The 21,065-nt window shown below is 37.1% G+C and overlaps 1 protein-coding gene across 1 annotated transcript; it reads left to right on the plus strand.

Annotated features, from left to right (window-relative positions):
• Positions 1–1,018: 1,018 nt before the first annotated feature.
• On the plus strand, positions 1,019–19,737 carry LOC753895. The gene is made up of 19 exons (XM_030972946.1): positions 1,019–1,226; positions 3,041–3,236; positions 3,790–4,055; positions 4,602–4,719; positions 5,149–5,307; positions 5,831–6,035; positions 6,502–6,640; positions 7,358–7,523; positions 7,989–8,228; positions 9,126–9,249; positions 9,892–10,029; positions 10,675–10,882; positions 11,554–11,811; positions 12,227–12,451; positions 13,683–13,817; positions 14,288–14,436; positions 16,641–16,725; positions 17,484–17,636; positions 18,248–19,737. The coding sequence occupies exons 1-19, from the start codon at positions 1,163–1,165 to the stop codon at positions 18,502–18,504; spliced, it is 3,285 nt and encodes a 1,094-aa protein (XP_030828806.1). The 5' UTR covers positions 1,019–1,162; the 3' UTR covers positions 18,505–19,737.
• The last annotated feature ends 1,328 nt before the right edge of the window (positions 19,738–21,065 follow it).

The following is a 21,065-nucleotide window of genomic DNA, read 5'->3' on the forward strand; positions in this document are numbered from 1 at the left end:
GATCACCACTGGATGATAATTATGGCTTTAGTTGCTAAAAAGTTAATCCTGTTTCTAGTCCTATGAGCTTGACAGTGCACGTACCTTGGTTGTGGGAGAAAAGGGGTATTTCCACCAGAAAGAGGGGGGGGGGGGTTATTTCCTGAAATATTTGCGTTTTGTTTTTATTTACTGTTTTATAAAAAATGATATTCAATATTGATTTGTTTTTTATTGGATAGATAAGGCCTACAGTTAAAATTTGGTTGCAGATACAGAATACAATCTAATATTTCTTCTCTTCTCTCTCTCTCTCCCTTTCTCTCTCACTCTCTCCCCCTCTCTCTCTCTCTCTCTCTCTCTCTCTCTTTCCCTTTCTCTTTCTCTTTCACTCTCTCTCTTTCCCTTTCTCTCTCACTCTTTCTCTCTCTCTCTCTCTCTCTCTCTCCCTTTCCCTTTCTCTCTCACTCTCTCTCTTTCCCTTTCTCTCTCTTTCTCTCTCTCTCTCTCTCTCTCTCTCTCTCTCTCTCTCTCTCTCACTCTCACTTTAATAATAATGATAAGGCTACTTTACCCTTCTCTGCTTTCCTCCCCTCCCCCCTTCCATTTTATACTCAATATTAATTCCCCCTTTTTTTTCTACATGTGTAATTGCACTATTACATCATCCTGGTTCCAAGAATGTGTACAACTTAAATCTATGCCAAAATAAGTTTATATAATTAAAGCTGTTGAGTATGTAGAGAAATAATTTGACATTTTAGCCAGTTCAGACTCAGCAAATCCTGGAAATTCTATATTTTATAAGGAAAACAGAAACAAAAACAAGGCCTCATGATGGCCTGATCATGCTAAATCTGCATAAATAACTCTGCGATCAAAGCTCATTGCTTTCCTTTGAAGATCATCTCTTAATGATGTTTAACTTGTATGCCGCTTGATCATTAACATTGATTTATAACTCTCAAGACTGTTGACAGTGCGGGCCGTTAAAGATATAATTCCAGGTACATGTCCTTCTCTTCTGATGACATATAAAAAACTTTGCTGACACCTGCGTAATCTAACAGGTCGTAGATCTAGGGTTGTTTTGTGTTTTTGGTTAATCTACTCACTCTTCAACTGGATTGATTGAGGACCGGTAATGATTTTGTGAGTTCGTAGTATTTGAGAGCTGTCTAACATGATGCGAGTCATCCTTCTCTTAGCAGCTTGTGTAGCTGTTTGCTCGGCCTTGGAATGTATTTGTAAGTTACTCAACAAGTTAAAAGTATATTAGGCATCTATGTTGTAGTATATAAACATATATAACGTATCTAAAGTAAAAATGAACTGCCAGTATAGATCTTGTCAGCATTTAAAAGTCCTCAACTGTAGCTGTAATGGAAAAAAATATATAAATCCCTTTGATGTACTTGTAAAGTATGACATTTTGGCAATTGGCAAATGGCCTTTTGTTTTGAAATCGTTGTTCTGAAACATATCGCTGTATTACTTGTTTCTTGAATGCAGATTTTGTCAAAATTTGATAACAGGTTTTATTGATGGTTACTCTATACAAATGGTTTTGATTATTACTTGATGTTGAAGTGAGTCAGAGCTAGAGAGAGAGTGACGACAGAGAGAAACTTCAGAGAGAGCAACTTCTCACAGTTGAACCAAATCATCCCCCCCCCCCAATTGTCACAAAGGTTAAAGCTCCCCCCCCCAAAAAAAAAAAAGTGATGCCTTTGACTCTGTTCAGGAATCTAGGTGGATAAAGTCTTTTGTAACTATTTACCATAAGTCCTTAAAAAAAAGTATTGCCCTTTAGATGCCTAAACATAGGTCGGTCGGTCGGAAATATATATTTTCATATATTTTTCGTTTCTTCTTCCTCCCTCTTTGGGTTGATATTTCTCTGTTTTGAATGCTTTAATACATTTTTAAAAAGCCGACCATAGATTTCAAGATTTTTGGGTCATTCGCAAAGGGCAATACACATCCTTTTTTTTAGGCCAATAATGGTGTGAAACTTTCAAAGTCTCTCAAAGTATTATGTTTACAAGTAATTTCAAAAGTGCAATTGAATGGAGATGTTTGCTAATCATCAGTATTGTTCAGATTTCAGTATGAGTCATTGTCGTTCATTTCCAAGTCAATAACATTGAAATCATGTCATATCGTACAAATACATTAGAGGAGTTTGTAGAATTATTGCTGAGTGGGTACTTGAAAAAATAAAGAAATCACCACATCCTTGTCTTATCTTGTTCATGAACTCGGCTTATCGGGCTCTTTATGATCAAGTAATGACATGTACTCAAATACTTATCGGCACGGCACATGAAATGAAAGCAGTGTATTGAACCCATTTGTCAACATGAAATAAACAGCTGATAAATTTGCATACAATCAATACTACCTCTTGCCAAAACAAAAGTGTGTTAACGAATTATCAAGTATCAAAATGAAGAGTTCATTGACATTTCTTTACCATTTCTTCAAAAGCCTCATTGAGACTTATCGTTTTATTACTGGGTACATTTTTATAATTTCTTTGCTGCGCCCCCAGCCCTCCCCCTCCCCCCCCCCCCAAAAAAAAAACAAAACAAAAAAAAAACGCCACAATGTGATTGAGGATTTTTTGTTTTTGTGTGTGGGCTCTGACCTAATTTCAGGACTTATAAATAGGCTTGAATCTCATGCATGTTATCATGGATACCATTTTTTTAAAACTTGATATCGTGCAGTAGCCCTACTGCAGCATTGAAAACAATGCTGATCTGCACACATCCAAAATGGACAGTACCCATATATTTTGTTCAAAATGGAGAATGAATCTAAAAAATAATTGATCAGCTATGATTAAAAAATTGTTGGAGATATAGATATGAAACTTTATTGGCATATTCATTATAAGTTATCCTATCTGCCAAGTTTGTTGTCACTCCATGATGGTATTCTAGTGGGTTTGGTGCAACCCCCTCCCCCCCCCCCCCCTCTCCAGCTGAGAGAGTACTAAAAGAACCTGGCCCTTATAGGGTTAATTTTGTTTCCTCTTTTATTTTTTCCATCACAGCAAGTTCAGCCTCTGAAAATCTTCAAGCGTTACCGGCTTCTTACAAAAGCCATGAGAACTTTGCCCTCTTTGGTAAGCTGACTGCTTGTCCTCGTGAAAATGAGGAGTTGGCAGACAGCTTGCGGTTTTTCATAACACCAAAAGAAGGCGTTGATGTGGTCCTCCTGAATGATCAGGCCGGAGACTTCATGTTTATGTAAGTTCAGAATAATTAAGTCTCCAATTTTTAGTTGAAGTTCATAGATGTATTTCCCTAAATAGATAATCTGTTTTGGTGTATTATCTTTATTCCTGCTGCCTATGTACATACATGCAGTAAAACCTGCTTTAGTGACCACCAGTCTACAAAGACCACATTTTTTGTTTCCCTTAGTGGTTGCTACAGACAGGTTTGACTGTAGTTAACATAGAAGTGCATAGGTATCATGTTCTAGTGAATAAGTCAGTAGACTGTGTATTACAGGGTACATGGTTTGTATCCCTGTCGCGGCTTAACATTCCTTGGCAAGACATGAATGTGCATTTTGCCTCTCTAGACCCAGGTGAGAGAAATGGATGGGTACCTGGGAAGAAGAAAATATTCCTTGAACATGTTGACTGCTTAAGCCCTTAATTCATCATGTTAGCTCGACCAAAACTGGAGTTATAATATAATACTTTGTGAAGCATAGTAGCATACGACAGTATATTTGTGCCATAGGTGCAATGTAAATGGATGTATTATGTTTTATTCAATTGATTTCTCATAGGCCTGGCACTGACTATGTCGGGATCATGATGTTTCAGTACCACGTGGAAGATGACCAAGGTCGCAGTGAGCCAAGCACCGTCACCATTAACGTACAACCAAAAAGCGCCTCACCATCCATTGATGGGGCTGCGCACATCATTGGCCTTGAAGACAGTGACACTGAACTGGACTTCCAGATTGATGATGCCCAGGATGAGCAGTGGAACGACCTCTCTATCGCCCTCTGTAGCTGTGCCAAGGATGTGACTTGTGATAGGGAGGATGGTAAGTTTGATGCTGTCCAAACTCAGTGACTCCATCAAGTTATTAGGAATATATCTCATACAAACTCGTGATAGTTATATAGAAAAATAAGCAAATATTTCCCAAGCAAAGCGTTATTTATAAGGTCTAAATTTCTTGACTGACAGAAACTTTCATGCTTATTTCCCACATATATTCTTGCCTTAACTTTCTTAATTGGTGTATGTATAAAAGACCTTTTTTTAAAACTTTGTTGAACTGATTAGCAGAAATTGATTTGTAGAGAATGGAGTAACCATTTAGTCATTTGACATATTTCATGTACAACACATGATGCTCCTGTCATCATTGCTTCGCAGTCAATTTCCTACCCTGATTGAAGACCTTACTTCACCCCTGGACCTACTAATATACCTAACCATGACCCTAACCCAAACCTGACCTAAAACTCAATTGCAACCATAATTCTAACTACACACTTTTTACAGAACAAATCCCAGAGCAATTGTAATTGTAGAAAATGTCAAATCATCCATAATGTTTGTCTCTAATTGCTTTTATTTGAAGGTTGCCATTGTCACCTGAGTCTACCTGATGGTTGGCAAATATTCAGTGGCGATCAGCAGCTGACCCTGGAAGATCTGAAGTCCTTGAGCCCCAGTGATGTCGGAAACTTGGTCTTGAGGTAAGTTCAGGTTCTATCCAAGTAATACGTTTGTTCTTCCATTGTTGATCTGCGAAATATCATCTTTCTTATATTGTTAAGGCATCCGAAGATCGCAACACGGATCAACACAGATCTTAATCGGCTTGCTTCTTTTTTCAGCTCATCTCCTTCCCATGTTATTTGATATTTTCTTTGGACAAAAATGTTCAAGATTCTAATAAAGTTTGCATGACCATAAGTTAACTAAATTTCTTTAAATCTTTTTGTGAAGATCACTTTAAGTTTGTACATGTAAGTACAAAATTGCTGTTGGTTGAGATCATATGCCCTTAGGATGATCGGTTTGTCTGTGTGTGTTTGTTTGTTTTTGTGCACTAGCTGCACTCTCTCTTCTTTGGCAGTGGTGTTGTCATGATGTTGACCTCTGATATGTCACTTTGTTTTCAGAGCCGCTCCTTCGTCTGCTGCCCAGCATTGCCTTGACATCCATGTCATTGACCCTAACAATGAAGATGATCCATCAATGTTCAAGAAACCACTCAATATTCACATCCATCCCCTCCATACTATCTTCATGAAACCTCAGTCTGTTGTCTCAGAAGTAAGGTGAGTAAAACTGAAGGGTTCATTATTCATTTCTTCCATGGGTTGTTACACCTGGTGCTTTGACTTATATCGTCTGGCAACAATTGCTCTGGCATAATTTCATCAAAGGTATGGTTAGGGTTCCAATTGGGTTGTAAATAGGTTTAGGCTGGGTTATAACAGAATTTAAAGTTAGGTTGGGTTTTGGGTTAGGGTTATAATGGGGTTTTAATCAAGGTTTAGTTTAAGTGTTAGGGTTATAATGGGGGTCTTAATCAAGGTTTAGGTTTAGGGTTAGGATTTTGCATGCATGAAACTGTCCAAAACATATGCGAGTGGTCCAGAGTCCTAAAGAAGAATTAAGACAATTTTCTAGTTGTCATTCGCTACAAAGTTTTCTTGCTTAGAGAGTAGTTGTTATCAACACTTGTGGAAGTTTTTCTCTTCATGAAGGTTTCTGGTTTTGCAGTAATTACATGTATTTAACATTTTGATTAAGTTTTCCATAATTTGAAGTACCATAACCAACTTTATTCATTTCCAGACCTGAGACACCTACACCTAAAATTCGCCAGTCCGTTCCAGTGAATCTGACCACCAGCCAAGGAAGACCCTATGTGTTCCACGATCTGAGAGTGATGGATGGGGATGGCATCAAGGGGACGTACATGGTGACCGTTCGTCTTGACCAAGGTGGCCTCCTGTGGGTCAGGCAAGATCTGAGACAGGATGTGGTGTTCTTACCGCTTGTAAGACATATCGTTCTATTACTATTAATTCTTTATTTACCCAGGGACCTGTTTCATAAAACTCTTTGATCAATAACAAATGCTAAAATTCTATGACAAATTTGCTCTCAGCCTATCCAATGGCACAACTTCAGTAGCATATAAACATGGTAGTACTGTAACTTGTTATTGGTAACAAGTTTTATGAATTTTGTATGATGGAGTAAACATATTTTTCGAATGAAAATATTTAAAGGCATTCTACTCATGATGAGTCTTGAGCACGTGCATTGGGGAGTAATTTTTTTTTTAGGGAAATTGTTTCAAAATGATATATCAGGCAATGCCCTTTTAAATGTTACATGAATCAACTAGCATGCATACATGTGACATCTACATGTAGCACACTTACAACCCACAGTTAAGTGGGTAGCAAAGTAAAGTACATTGTATAATCTATTGTTTACTTTTGTTTTGTGTATTACAGACAGAAGAAATTCACACTGAAGATATATCACCTGATAAGGTGTATCAGCTCCTTCAGCGCTTTGGTACATTCAAGTCTGGAAATCGACCTTTTGACCTGGAAGAAAACAACAACGGGGCCAAAGTGCTGACATTCATTGGTATTGGTCTATTTTTTAGTTTCTGTCTGTATTATTTAGTGTTTGGAGGTCATTTGCACAAAACTAGAAATGATTAAGACTCATTTACTCCTTTTTAGTAAGGCAGATTATTTTTTTTCTTGAGCTATGATATTTTTCTCACAGCAACCCACAAACATTGAGAGAGTGTCATTTAAAGAAATGTTGTGTCATATTAGTTTTCATGGACCATATTAGTTTTCATAGACCATGAGACTATTTTAACTATGTCTCCTTTTTACTACAGTTTTGATATTCATCCATTGAAACCATGATTTTTGTTTAGTAGTCTTGAGGAGAAAATAAGTTAGTCAAAACATAAAGATAAGAGCATTACTGAACAGACTAAACAGTAGACTCATAAACCTTGTATCATGGATACAAAAGAAACTTTGTCTTTCCAAATTCATGCTGATGAGAAAGTCACAAATATTTGGCTTTATTCAAAGATAGTGTATCGGCTGATCAGCTTACACCTGGAAATATATATATGTATGCCAGTAGATGTATCCTTCTTGCTTATGATTGCAGTTTTCTTATCTCCAGTTAATCAGAATCAACTGTGCAAAAAGTTATGAAAATATAAATTTCTTACAGTTTTTTTTAAAGTTGATTATTGTGTTATAGGAATACAAATCCTTTAACATAGAGATACATGAAGTATTAAATGATTAATTGTTTGTATTCATGTGCAATCAGGATCTTTGGAGGGTATCAATGAAGTCCTAGCGACTTTGACCTTTGTACCCTGGTGTTCTAACTGGCCTGTTCCACCTTCCTGGCCTGTACCAGCAAAGAGCTGGATGAATCATGACCCCATGACCCCTCCTGAGGATGCACACTACCCTACAATCTGGCCACAGTGGTAAGTTCTGCAGGAGGAAATGGTGTAAAAAAGAAAAATGGTTTATATCACAATTATTTCATATTGGCTGTCTACTAACAGGTACAGGTATTCCTATCTTAATTTCTGATTGATACTTCTAAGCATATTTGACAGTTCGTTCAAAACTTGGACTCATAGTTTTATATTGGTTCATTAAAGGTGACATTCTACAGAGAATTTGAAGGAATTTCTTGCCAAAGATTCTTACATTAATCTAAATTTGCCTATTTTCCCCTTGAAAGTATATACATAATGTGCTTGTACATATCTGACCACCTGGCTGTATAATGGCTATCTGAGTTAAAAGTAGTAATAGAAGTATTAGTGGTAGTAGTTGTGGGGTAGTGGTAGTGATAGTAGAAGAAGCTTGTAATTTTATTCATTATTTCTGTCACAATCTGATGGAATCATCTTCTGAATACGCTCTCTCTCTACCCCCACCAGGTACCCCCGATTCTGGTACCCCTTCCCCTCCACCCACTGGTCCTGGTGGCCCCGCGTGATGCCCCCCTGGTGGCTGTCATCCCCTTGTTCTAACTGGACCAGTACCGTCACGATGAGGGTCCAGGAGGTCCCACCACCTCTGACTTGCCAGGAATCTAAAGGTACTCGGTCTGTGAGCGAGTGGTCTGCCAGAATCGCTGTCAACGCCAGTGAAAAGCTCCCCAAGAGCCTCGTTACATCGTGAGAATAAAGAACTTCCAGGCATTCACATTTGTATATAATCTGTAAAGAAGAAATGAATTGCAAAAGGTGCTTATGTGATTTACATAGAACTCTACTGTATGTGATAAATATTGCTCATGAGAAGGGGGAGTGGGGTCCCAGCATCTCTGACCTGCCAGGAATACGATCTCATTCACACATGAGAAATTGATATGAAATTCTTAGAAAAAAAATATTGTAAAGCACTGTCATATAGCAAAAGGGGCATATGCATGGGATAAGAATATCATATAAATGACCTCATATATAGAATACATATATATGTTTCTCATACTCCGTTGTTAATGTCGGCCTTTGAAATTTTCTTGCTGATTAACTGATGACAAAAATATATATAAATTTGGGGAATTAGCTACTCACTTTTTTGGGGGTATACAAGCAGTTTTGCTTGTTTGGATGGGTTGAGAATATTCAAATAATCATTCTTTATTTGGAGGCTTGAAAAAAGTTGATGTTCAATTTCCTTTCTCTTGCACTTTGACATTACATTTGGTTACCTCATCTGTTTTAATCTAACACTGGATATATACATGTACATGTATCTGTAGGGGAAGGTATCACTTGCTAGTTCCCTGTCAAAAAAATGCTTAAAGCCTGTCTGCACTAGCTAAGCCAGGAGGAATTAGACCTCTCTGCAAGGTCACTGATGGGTGGTTATCTCATAAAATCAGCTCTCAATTAACATAAGAAAAAGAGGATCATGGGGGACCAACGGGTACCGCTAAGGCATTGTTTGCTATAAAGAGGACGCAAGTAGCTACAAGTAGTACAGTCCTGCTTAAAGAACCTGACACATAGAAATGAGTTCCATATCCATACATGTAAATCAATCCTGTGTTCTCTTTCCTCCTCCAGTAATCATTTCACGTACTTCAAATTGGACTCTCGTGCTGTCACCATCGATACCGTTCTCTTGAGATCTCCTCAGTATCATCTGGGGGAGAATGTCACAGTCAACCTGACTGTTGTGGAATCCAACGTAAGAATGGACTTAACTTTGGGGTGTGAATAGAGTAGATTCTCATGATGCAGGGGCATGCATTGTACTAATCATTAAACATATCAATATGGGTCTTTTACTGACAGAGAGAGCTTTCAATAAAGCCTATCTGCACTAGTTTGGCCTGGAGGGATTAGACCTCTCTGCATGGTCACTGACAGGCGTTTATCTCATCAAATCAGCTCTCAATTAACATAAGAAAGTACAACAAGTTTTTATATTAGGCCTCATGGGGGACCAACAGGCACCGCTTAGGCATGGTTTGCTATGTGGAGGGCGCAAGTAGCTACAAATAGTGCAGTCCCGCTCCAAAAGTATATTTATAAGAAATTGTTCATAAACAATACATGTTGTGATTTTATGTTCAAACTATTATATTTCATATTTGAAATGGTTACTTGATTAGATCGTTTAAGGGGATAGTGTCATTTGGATGGTTAGTCCCAATTATTTTCTTCATGACTCACACAAACTTGCTTCAATCATCATGAAATTACTGAAACTATGTCTTCAATTTTTTTCCTGAAAGTGCTCTTACTCAAAGAATGATGATAACTCATTGTATTAAGCTTTTTGTCAAATGTAGTTTAAATTAGAGTTGTTATCTTGTTTTTCTTGTAGTATGCAACTGTGGAATTTCCCTCGACTGGTCTGAATTACACTCGTTGTCAAACCATAGAGCAGTGCAATGAAGAGCTTACCAACATCAAGGTGACCTTCAAGGATGGTGTACAGGATGTCTGTCTGGTTACTGTGCAGGTAAACCTAGGGGAAGTGTTTCAAATGTATCCTTCAGTAAAGATGTGTTTGATATTACTACAGAAATTATTATTATACCAGTATCTGACATTGCTTGGTGCTGAAATCCATTGAAGAGATAATATTTGATATTGGGTGCAATTTAATTGACCCCCCCCCCCCCCATCAAACATATACAGACCTTTCATTAGAATAAGAGGAAAGATGAGCCATAAAGGATTGAGTTTGTCTCAGTTTTGGATTCATCATTTTCAGAAAATACCATATTTTAGGAATCAGCTATCACTTGACATTGAAAATACTAGTGAACAAAAATTAATTTTAGAACACATTGCATCTGGCAAATACTGTGCTATATACAGTATTGCAGTGTTACTGTGAGGCTTCCATTGTACCAGTGTTGCTGCAATACATCACATTTTTGCTGCTCACTATATGTTTTTGTTGTAATACAATTAAAAAGGTGACCATTCATGATAAAGGAAGACTGTGAGTTTGTAGATACCATTACAAAAAATAATTATTGATGCTTAGAAGAAGTAGTGGATCCATCACTTTGTACTAGTACAATACCTTCTTGTGTAATATCTTTGATCATCCCATCACAACATAAATATTCAAACCCGACCCATCATACTCCTCTAGGTTGATATGTACAAAGCCAACTCCTCTCAGCTTGTGGATACCCTGGTCGTATGGGCTGTCAACACCACGCACCAGTGTGCTGATGTTGCCTCTACTCATCCGACCTTTGAACTGACTCCAAGACAACTGATGATGAGACAAGGCTCTGTGGACAACCCTCTTAATCTCTCCTCCAATCTAGAAGTAGAGGATGCAGCGGTGGTGCCAGGTAAGGACAACAGACCACTGCACACTCTCCCGTATGCAAGCGATATGATTTTTGTGTAAAGAATTTGCTATAGCATTTGCTATGAACATTCATACATGTAAAGTCTAGCTGCTTGATCTTGGTTTTGAACATTACATAGTAAACATTTTGGGGGATTTCAGGCTTCCTTGGTGTAGCAACCAGAACCAGCTGATCTAAAGTCCAGAGGGAGCGAACTACAAGGAGGAGTCAACAACAACGATATAAGAGACTAGGCTCTTCAATGGACACTTACAAATTTAGTTATTTCCCCAGGACACTTAAGGACTGGGACGAGCTACCTCAGATCATCGTCGAACTGCCTTCTTTGGAGCAGTTCAAGGTGGCTCTTGAAACAATTTAGTTCCTTTTTAGGAACTCGTTACAACTATGCGTTTACCTCATCTAGATGCTGAACAGGCGTTGATGAGTATTACCATAGAAGTAGAAGTAGATCTCAATCCACTGCAGACCATGACAACTCTCACATTATCCCGACATTTCCACTGAACCCTTTCTTGTCAATGGCACCTACAATTGATCATAGCTTGAAAAAATTCTTTTAAAATTCTAGAGCTTAGCCCTGTATATCATTACCCCTCTTACATATCCTAAGATTCCTCCTCTCATTTCTTCCTCATGACTTCCCTCAGGTATCCTCCATGTCAAGCTGTACGCTGAACACGGCATCATCACCATGAAGGTCCCCGATGGCCTTCGCATCTACTCCGATCACATGGGGCAGCATGAAGGAATCTCCTCCTACCTGTCTATCGCTGGGCCTGTTCCCATGGTACTTGAAGCACTGGCAGCAGCACGCTTCACACCATTTGAGCCCCTGTATGGAGGGACAGTGGTGATGGTGGACTACAGGATGCCATCCACTGCCTCTCAGCTGCTCTATGGGAATGGTGAGGGCTACTAGCTATTAGGGATTTCACAAATGTAACCAAACCATACACTGCTTTGAAATTTGTGATGGCTAGAACTAGGTTGGATGAGATTAGGCTTTGTTATTGCTTTGTTTAGCAAATAATTCTCATTATCAAGTATGTGAATGTTATACAGCACAATGATCATACTGTGAGGATAATAACACACAAGAAATTCCTTCTATGTATGCTTTTTTTTTCTTCTACCAAACTTCCCAAAATGGTATTCAGTCTTTCTCTGATTACCGTCTAATTATGTAATGCATGCTTAATATAGTTAAATCTGGAGTAAGCACAAATCATTGAAAGAGAAAAAAGAGAGAGGGACAGCGGTCTATTATGTGAAACAATGACATCTGACCTTTCTTCATTTGTTGGTCTTAATGTGTTACAGTTCAACCCTTCCGACGCACTCTGGTGACCATTGAGATCAGAGGTGGGATTATGCCTTACATGCCAGTGGTCGTTCGTCCCCAGGAGATGTGCGTATCGGAGTCCTCTAGTCTGAGCATTAACCAGACAGCAGTCTTAAGAAGATTCAATGTGGATGAGACGGTATCATTGACGGTCACACCAGATATTGGTTCCGTACAGCCAGACACCAGTCAGAAGGCAATGTGTAAGTTTCTATTACCGTTTCTACAACTGTTCTTATTGATTGATTAGTTTGCTTAACCGGACTGCCAAGAAAGCATGTGGGTGTTTGTAAGTAAGCAATCAAGGGACCGATGGCTTTAAGTCCTCTCCGACGGGCACTAGCAGATCGACTTGGTTCATTCACTCGACTCTCAAACCTTAGGGTTTAGGGTTTGAATCCAGCCTAACACTAATGTCCTTTGGTAAGACATTAGTCCACATTTGTCACTCTCCACCCAGGTGTAAATAGGTATCTGGTAATGGCTTGGGTTTAGATCTATTTTTTTAATTGTTAAAGCATATACTTGCTTTCTTAGCAGTCGGGTAAAATACAAATCATCTTCCATAGCAAAATATCATACATCTCGTTTCATTTTACATTCTCTAGCTTTCAGCTCAATAAGTAGATCGTACACACAATGCATGATCGTTTTTTGGGGTGTTCTGCCTGGGAGGCGGGGTTCCACACACATACTCTGGTTAGTCCCATCTCCATCTTCTTTTGCCCTATATCATAAGTCGCCTTCAAGTTTGGACACCAGCCATCTCCGTTCTTGGTATACCTACTGCCCTTCTCCCGTTCATCTTCCCTTCCAGTACGTCACAAAGCATACACATATTGCTCCCCCCCCCCTAAGATGTTTCCCATGCAGTTTTTCTTCTGTCTTGAGATTGTTTTCCTCGGATCCCTATCTTCATTTCTATCTCTCCGGTATTTCTTCATTAGTAACTCTATCCTTTCAACTAATTTCTTCCATTCTTCTTCACAACCACATTTCTAGACTGTCAAGCATCCTTCCTTAGGTGGTATAGTACCCATATACGGGTCCATCCAGAAAGTTGAGGCAATTTTTGTGACATACCAGAAGTGAGAAACTATCTCTTCTATCAACTGTAACAATGTTTGCTCAATGGACCCAAAGTTAATGCATGGTATCCATGTAACGCTGGTAAAAAACGAAAAGGGGAATTAAGCAAAGATTTTGATGAAAAGTAACTGAAACAGGAACGATTCTGGCAGAGCACTACTATACATTCATGCATAAAAATCTTCAACAGATAATTTCATCTTTCGTTTGTAGTAGAAGATCTCATACCTACGTTACATGAACACTCATATTTTTTTGCCCCAACTTTATGGAATGACCCATACATCACCCATCCTTTTTTCGCAGTTTGCGTTATATTTTTGTTAAAAATGATTTCTCTCCTAGATGAATGTCCTATCCAAGGAGACCCCACAGTGGACAATCAAGTGGATATTGAATGCAGGTATCACAGCGACTGTCAAGATAACCTTCTGTGTTGTCCTGTTGGTCCTAGGCTCACATGTATGGAAGGAACACTCAGTAAGTATCTCATTTTCTTCTTTATAGCCCAGTCTCACCAAACTCTGGAACGGCTCCCCCCTCACCAACAGTTAAACAATTTGAACACAGTTTGAAGATATATCTATTCTAATACCATATGCATTTTATTGAACCCACATTGTCACTGCTTGGTAACTTGGTATATGTTTAAACTCTAATACTGAATCATGTCATGGATGGCATCTCAAAGTGCTGTGTATCAAGTAGAAAAAGCACTATATAAATTGGTGCCTAGTATTGATAAGAAGACAGACCAAACAATATTACATTACCCCAAATGGAAAGATCTGTTCAGTCTGGAATCGCTGTGGAGCCATGTAACTGCCATCCATAACAAATTATTGGTTCCTATGATGAATTGTTTTGATCTTGCAATCTAAGAAATCTATCAAATGTTGAAATAGTTTGGAATCTTTAGTTGGCAATGTTTTATGTTGCTTTTTGAACAGAGGCCAATATATTGCTGCTGGCTACAAACCAAGTCTACATGAGTGGAGACACCGCAGGCATCAATGAGATGTTTAATCTTAATGCAGTCCGCTATGTGCCAGCACCATGTCTTGATGGTGAGACCTACACTGACAATATCGCCATCCAGGTAAGACAACTATCTTCTGTCTCCCTCAGACATTCTGATAGCTTGATGGATTTTTTTTTTTTTAATCTAAAAAATCTGACTTATTTTAGGACATTCCAAACATGATTTTTAATAGCTTGTTTTAAAGAGAAATGCTCACTACTATTAAAACCAGTAATATTACAACGAAAAATGGGGGGGGGGGTATATTTCTACATGCTACCCCCTCCCTCTAAATTGGGGGATGTGAACCCCCATCCCTTCCATCCAAGTGTGTTTCAAATTAACTATTGTTTACAGTCACTATTTATCATTTGTGGGATATGGTCGCCATCCAGCAATACTTTTCCAAAATAGGTAAGGGAAACCAATCAAATAAACAGTGTGGAAATATTTCTGTTTAAAAATCATCAGTGTTGGTAATTTTGGCAATTTCCCATCGGTATTAATGAACTACTGTCAGAATTAAAACAAATTCAAAAACTTATCAGGTAAATTTCTGAGTAAAAACACATAGGCCCGAATTCACAAAGGAGGTTTGTCGACAAACATTGGTTTTTGTGCGTCATGTGACGCGTTTTGACGTGTTTTTACAAATCAAGTTTGTAAAAAACGTCAAAACGCATCATATGACGTACATAAACCTCGGGCCATAATGTTCTTGATCGAAATATAATGTATTATGCATAATTAATCCACTTTCTTTTTTCATTCAAGACAAATAATGATTAACCTTTGGGGCTTTAAGCCTTTGAAAATTTCATTGACAAATAAACTTATAGTTCTGGAAAGAATTCTCATAGAAATGAAATTTTCTAATCTGTCTTTTATAATGTATTTCAATGAATGTACCCTCTAACATTGAGATTGTTGATTGTTCAGGAAGAAATTTTGGAGGGATCCAATTGAAATGAAGGGTAATTAAGGAAACTTGTTTGTTGTTTTTATTTGACTAAACTCAAACCATTGAACAGAGGCATACACATCTCACCACTTTGAACTGTGTAGAAAATACAGAAAAAAGAATAAAACAGAAGAATCAAATTTTATTTTAGCACGCTTAAACATTCTTTCTCAGTGGAACTATATAGCCATTCTTTCTTTGTGTTATTGGAATTTTATACAATCCGAGGAGAAAAATTAAGAAAAAATAAGAAGTGTTATATGTAGTTGAATTAAGTGTCATGCAATTACCTTTATGAGCCTGATGTATGACACATCATCTACTTGTCTATTTTTACAGTTACGTCACAAGAGATGAATCAGTTTGAAAATTCTTTAAATACATCAATTTGGTAATTTTCATGAACTTTATATGAGAAAAATACTTCAAAAACCTATTTTGGAAAAGTAACGCTGGATGGTGACCAGCTGTGTCATAGGGTTTCCATATCTAAGAAGCACACACATGGGTTTTGAATATAAACACATGTGTGGGACTTAACAAATCTGGCTTGTCATAACAAACCTGCCTAGAAACGATTCTACTGGGGATAGTGGAAAGACTGTGTGTTTGTAATTAGCAAGTTTACAACATGAACGGGCAAGATATGCACCGCGCAGACGTTTCTGTAATTAATATGTCATCCCACACCCAGATGGTTATGACACTAATTGTGAGATTATTGATCCTAATCTGTCTCATACTGGCTAGAAGTGACATTATTAATCAGATAAGTCTGGTATATAGAGATGTTATGTGCCATGAAATATTATGATTTATGATTTCTTATTGAACAAAGCAAACTTTTTGAAGGAATATGTTGTTCTGCATTAGTGCTTAATTACCGTTTACACTTACTGTACATGTATGCACATCTATTTAGATTTTGTATTAAAAAAACGGTAATACTGATATTGAGTGTGCATGTATGTATGTCCCTGCACATGTGGTACTCTTTTCAAGATATTATTCATCTTTCTGTTTTATTCCTGGTTGCATGATTTTTATTGAAAATTTCCAATTACCGTTAGTACCTTATTCTTCAGTACATGTCTGTGCAGATTATAGATTGTAGATTATTGACATAGAAATGGGCTTATGTACATGTGCTTAGCAGGTTTGAATATTCATACTTAATAAATCATTTTTCACAAAATGTCGGCATAAAGAGCAGTATTAATATTAATGTGGCTAGTCTGGGTAAATAAGATAAGGTATAAATGATTACTAAGTAATTCTTAAAGACACTGTATCATAAATGACCAATTTTCTTTGTTCAAAGGTCGCCCTCTCTCGTAACCCAGAAGGAGATGATGTCAGAGCTAACATTCCTATCCATGTTCTGTGCAACAGCCAATCACAAAGTGGTATGCTCTATGCTATTCCTATCTTGCTATCGATTTCCTAAGTGTTGTTTTTATCTTATGTTCATAAAGGTCATGTGCAGTAGAGGTGAGCCCTAAAATACTTTTTGTCGGTCCATCATTTTAAAACTAGTTTGTTCTTTAATTGTGTCATTTCTGTGAGATTATTTCAAAACATATATGTTCAGGGCGTCATTCTCTACAAATTTTAATTTATTGAGTTTTAATTGATTGATGTTTATCGATCTTAGATTGTTCATTTTAGGGAACAAATCAAGATTCAAGATTCAAGATTCAAGATTATTTTATTGGTCCATGCGTGCAAACATTACATAGAAATTTTGCTTCCAATGGCTTTTTTGACAGTGAAAATACAAATGATAGAAAATACAATATAACATTTAACAATAGAAAACTATGTACATAAATATGGGTAACTGTTTATAGTGTGCATATGCCCCTCAATTTCCTATTGCCTACATTTAGCATGCGTCATAAATTATTTTTTAGCATGCGTCATAAATTTATGTGCCTTCATTCAAATTGTACAGAAGACTAGTAATACTTCAATTCATAGTACAGTACATATTACAGTGCATTATGTTTCGCCTCAAGTTAGCAACAGGTATTACATTTTTGTTTCCTGTTACATAGTATTAACTATTAACACATCTGCATGATACAGAGGAATTTTTATTATAGTTGATGACAGGAAGTAATTGATTATCCCTCACATTTCGATTTTTCTCCTAAATTTCTAGTTTTGCCAGTAGTGCAAGAACTGGTGAACTGTGAATGGAGCGATTGGACGTCTTGTATCCCAGAGGGCAGTGTTTGTGGATTAGGATCTCAGCAGCGTCACCAGATCTGCGACTCCCAGGATGTGATAGAGTCAAGGCCTTGTCTGAACTGCAGTATGTATAATCAATCTCATGCATATTTTTTTTTTTTTTTTTTAAATAAATTTTCATATTTCTTTTGAAAACTATGGCACCTTGAATATCTATGTTTTATAATAGACCTTGTCCAGAACCATTAAGAACCATATGTTTATGATATCTTATGACTTGATGTCACTTGATAAATCTTGCCTGAGGATACAATCTTATATTTCCAGAATGGCTACATGTGCTAACTGGTACTTAATCAATTTCTGAGTGACTATAATGTCATATAAAGCATAATTTGTATTCATATCATCTTTCAAAGTAGTGCTTGAATGATCTGTCTTTGTCCCATACAATTGTCCCAAATAAACTTTCAAGAGACAAATTTGGGGTTCTCAATCTCTCATTATCTGGTAAATTATGCTTCAACATATCTTCTGATGGAACATTCTATACAACGCATGTAACCATTTCTACTTCAGGACAAAACAATAGGTATCGAATATTCAATTGAAAGTTAATATGGCACCCATAGACCAAAGAGATTACCAAATTTCCATACCCATTTCCCTTTTTTTGTTTTATCTGCCAATATTCTCAAAGACTTCTTCTTTTCTACCACTCTCCTTTATCCATAGCTTGTGCCCCCACGCCCACCACCCTCACTGACCCCTCTCCCAGCATGGAGGGGTGCAACTCTGAGGTGCCGGTACTCAAATGCCCCACCGGATGCTCTGTAGGCACCTACCACATGCAGATGATCACCTTTCTATGTCAACCAACCTCTGTAGAGGAACAGGCCAAGGAGCTAGAGAGTCTTGAAACCAACATCAAGATCCATGACTCCTGTGTTTGCAACTATTGCAGCTCCTATCAATACCAGAGAGATGATTAGGTCCCGCGACAAACAGTAGGGTTGTTTTATTCCCTAAATCCTCTGAAATTATGAAAGGTCATTTTCTGTTGCATAAATTAATGTTCAATTCAATTATGTGACTGTTCAGATCCTAGCAATACTAAAAGAAATGTCTGGATTTGGAAAGCAATAGGATTCTGTGATACTCTTACTATTCTGCATTCTTTTGAATAAAATATTCTTCACAAAAATCTTGAATAAAATGATTTATTATTTAAATTTGAAGATTAATGACTAACAATCAAAAATTATATTGAAGATAAATTGGAATCATTGGAATGGAATTAATAAAAGTGAATTAAAAAGTTGTTCGCCCATGATAATGTACTTACATGAAACGATTGGTTAACATAAATATGAAATGACTCTAGATTAAGAACTTCTAAATTTCTTTTTAAAAACATATCAATTTTCAATTTTGTTATGAATTCTACTCTGTAGCTATGTTTAGTGAATTTCTACATTATCCTAACTTGTAGCATAAGTATTTCAAGTTATCATAATCTTTTTCTTTGTGTAGTTGAATTCTTTTGATCACCATATGAATGTTAAAACAAAGTGGAGAAATAATCTTTATAAAATCAAAGGCAACTTTTACTATTGCCTGAAATATTGTTTCAAACCTTTATCCAATTACAATTTGATCTCAGTTTTTATCACATTAATTAATGTTTGTACTGTGTAGGTCATAATGTTAGTGTTTCTTATAATCTCATTGAATCAATGACTCCATAAAAGCAGCAGGGATTTTTAAATTGTCATTAAATCATTTTATTTTTAATCAAGTAGTACAAATGATGTTGCTTGATAGTAACATTCCATCTATATCTGAGTTGTTTTCTGAGCTTAAAATCAGTAAAAATTCACCATTTGTGGGAAATTAAATTAAACTAAAAACCAGAATAATAATAATAAAAATAAGTTCTTAGAACTTTTGTGGCTTTCTGAATTACTCATAACAGCAAATTTATTCACAGTACTTAGAGCCTCTAGTTGAATCACAATTGGATATTGAAACTTTAAAAAGTGCCATTTTGTAATCTATGCATTTGGATGTTGTGCCAATAAAATTTCTAATTACACATGTATATGAAAGCATTGCCGTTGTCTTTTATATCATTTAGGTTTGTTAGATGTTATAGTCATGCATGGAATTATTAAATACATTTTCTTGCAAGGTTACTCAATAAATAAACGGTAATTATTGCAAACATTTATGGAAGTTCTTTGCCCCTCTTTGTATGATCCCCTTTTTCTTTGTGCCTGTCTCTCTTCCTATCTTGCCTATTTACTTGTTCCTCATTTCTGCTTTTTATGTCTTTCATGTCATCATAATATTTATATACCTTTTCTTCTGCTCTATCTCCCTTTTTTTTTTCTTTCTTATTTCTTTGTTCCTCAATTTTCCTTTTCTCCTACTACATGTATCTGTACCTGTATCCTTTTATTTCTATTTTCCATTTACCCTCTCAAGACTACATTTAGATTAAACTCCCTCTCTCTCTCTTTCTCCCTCTCTCTCTCTCTCTCTCTCTCTCTCTCTCTCGGTCTCTGTCTTTTACTTTGTCTTTCTCTATCTCTCTTTCTCGTCCATTCTCTCACTTTGTCACCATGATGCTCTTTATAAGTTGCATCTTTCTCTCTCTCTTCTTTTCTACTTAAAAGCTACATGGATTGCTACCTTGCTGTTTTAGGGGGAGGGCGAGTGTGTGTGTATGCGTTTAAAATCCTAATCAAACTTTCTTGTCCCATTCTGCGATCTCCTGACTTTTTTTGATAATATTGGGCAACTGCGGGAAAAAGCCATTTCAGGTATCGGCATATAATTGTTGACAGCTTGTCATACCTGCAGTGCCTGGAAGGAGAGTCCCAAATAGGCCAATCGAATTGGTTCGCTGCTTATACATATCAATATTTCTTTCAGATCTTATGTTTATAGCTGATGAGTTTCATATTTGCATGTACTTAGGGTCGACCAATCTGTCACCATTTACAGTTGTATTTTAACGGCGGAGGGGTAATAGTATTATGTGATTGCTGAAATTTTGCCAAATCACCCCTAAAGGACCAGGAATTCATTATCTTAAAAGAGGCATTTCTTCCCCCTTCGGAATTGGATTGAATTCATAAGTTTTGATGTTTCCGACAACTTTACTGATCTTCAAGGGATTATTGATCAGATTTTCTTATTATGCTCTCAGTCCATTGAAGAGAAACATTCCCGGTGTTCCAGCATTGCATCCTATGACAACTCTACTCTGAGAAGATTTCTAGTCCCCTTCATCCTCCTTTCAACTAAATTGAATAAACGGGAATCCCCCTTGGGAATAAGGTATTGTGATTGGTTGATGATTGAGCCAATCATGTGACAAATCTTCATAATTCATGCTTGACGTCATAGACTCTGGTAAGCATCCGTTCGCCGTTTGGCTCCCCCTTTTTTTTTTTTTTGAGTCGGTGGTTTTAAATCAAGAGGTCCTTGAAATCTTGTCGGGTGAGATCGGTTTGTTACGGAGAGGTTCGACCTCGGATCTAAAGCT

The sequence above is a fragment of the Strongylocentrotus purpuratus genome, unplaced genomic scaffold (genome assembly GCF_000002235.5).
Source record: "Strongylocentrotus purpuratus isolate Spur 01 unplaced genomic scaffold, Spur_5.0 spur5_scaffold_6, whole genome shotgun sequence".
NCBI classification, from domain to species: Eukaryota; Metazoa; Echinodermata; class Echinoidea; order Camarodonta; family Strongylocentrotidae; genus Strongylocentrotus; species Strongylocentrotus purpuratus.

What these genes read in the sequence shown, in the direction of transcription:
- LOC753895 (XM_030972946.1), top strand. Translation starts at nt 1,163, where the DNA reads ATGATGCGAGTCATCCTTCTCTTAGCAGCTTGTGTAGCTGTTTGCTCG. An exon ending in CCTACAATCTGGCCACAGTG is followed by an intron (nt 7,524 to 7,988) that starts GTAAGTTCTGCA and finishes TACCCCCACCAG; the next exon opens with GTACCCCCGATTCTGGTACC. An exon ending in CTGACAATATCGCCATCCAG is followed by an intron (nt 14,437 to 16,640) that starts GTAAGACAACTA and finishes CTTTGTTCAAAG; the next exon opens with GTCGCCCTCTCTCGTAACCC.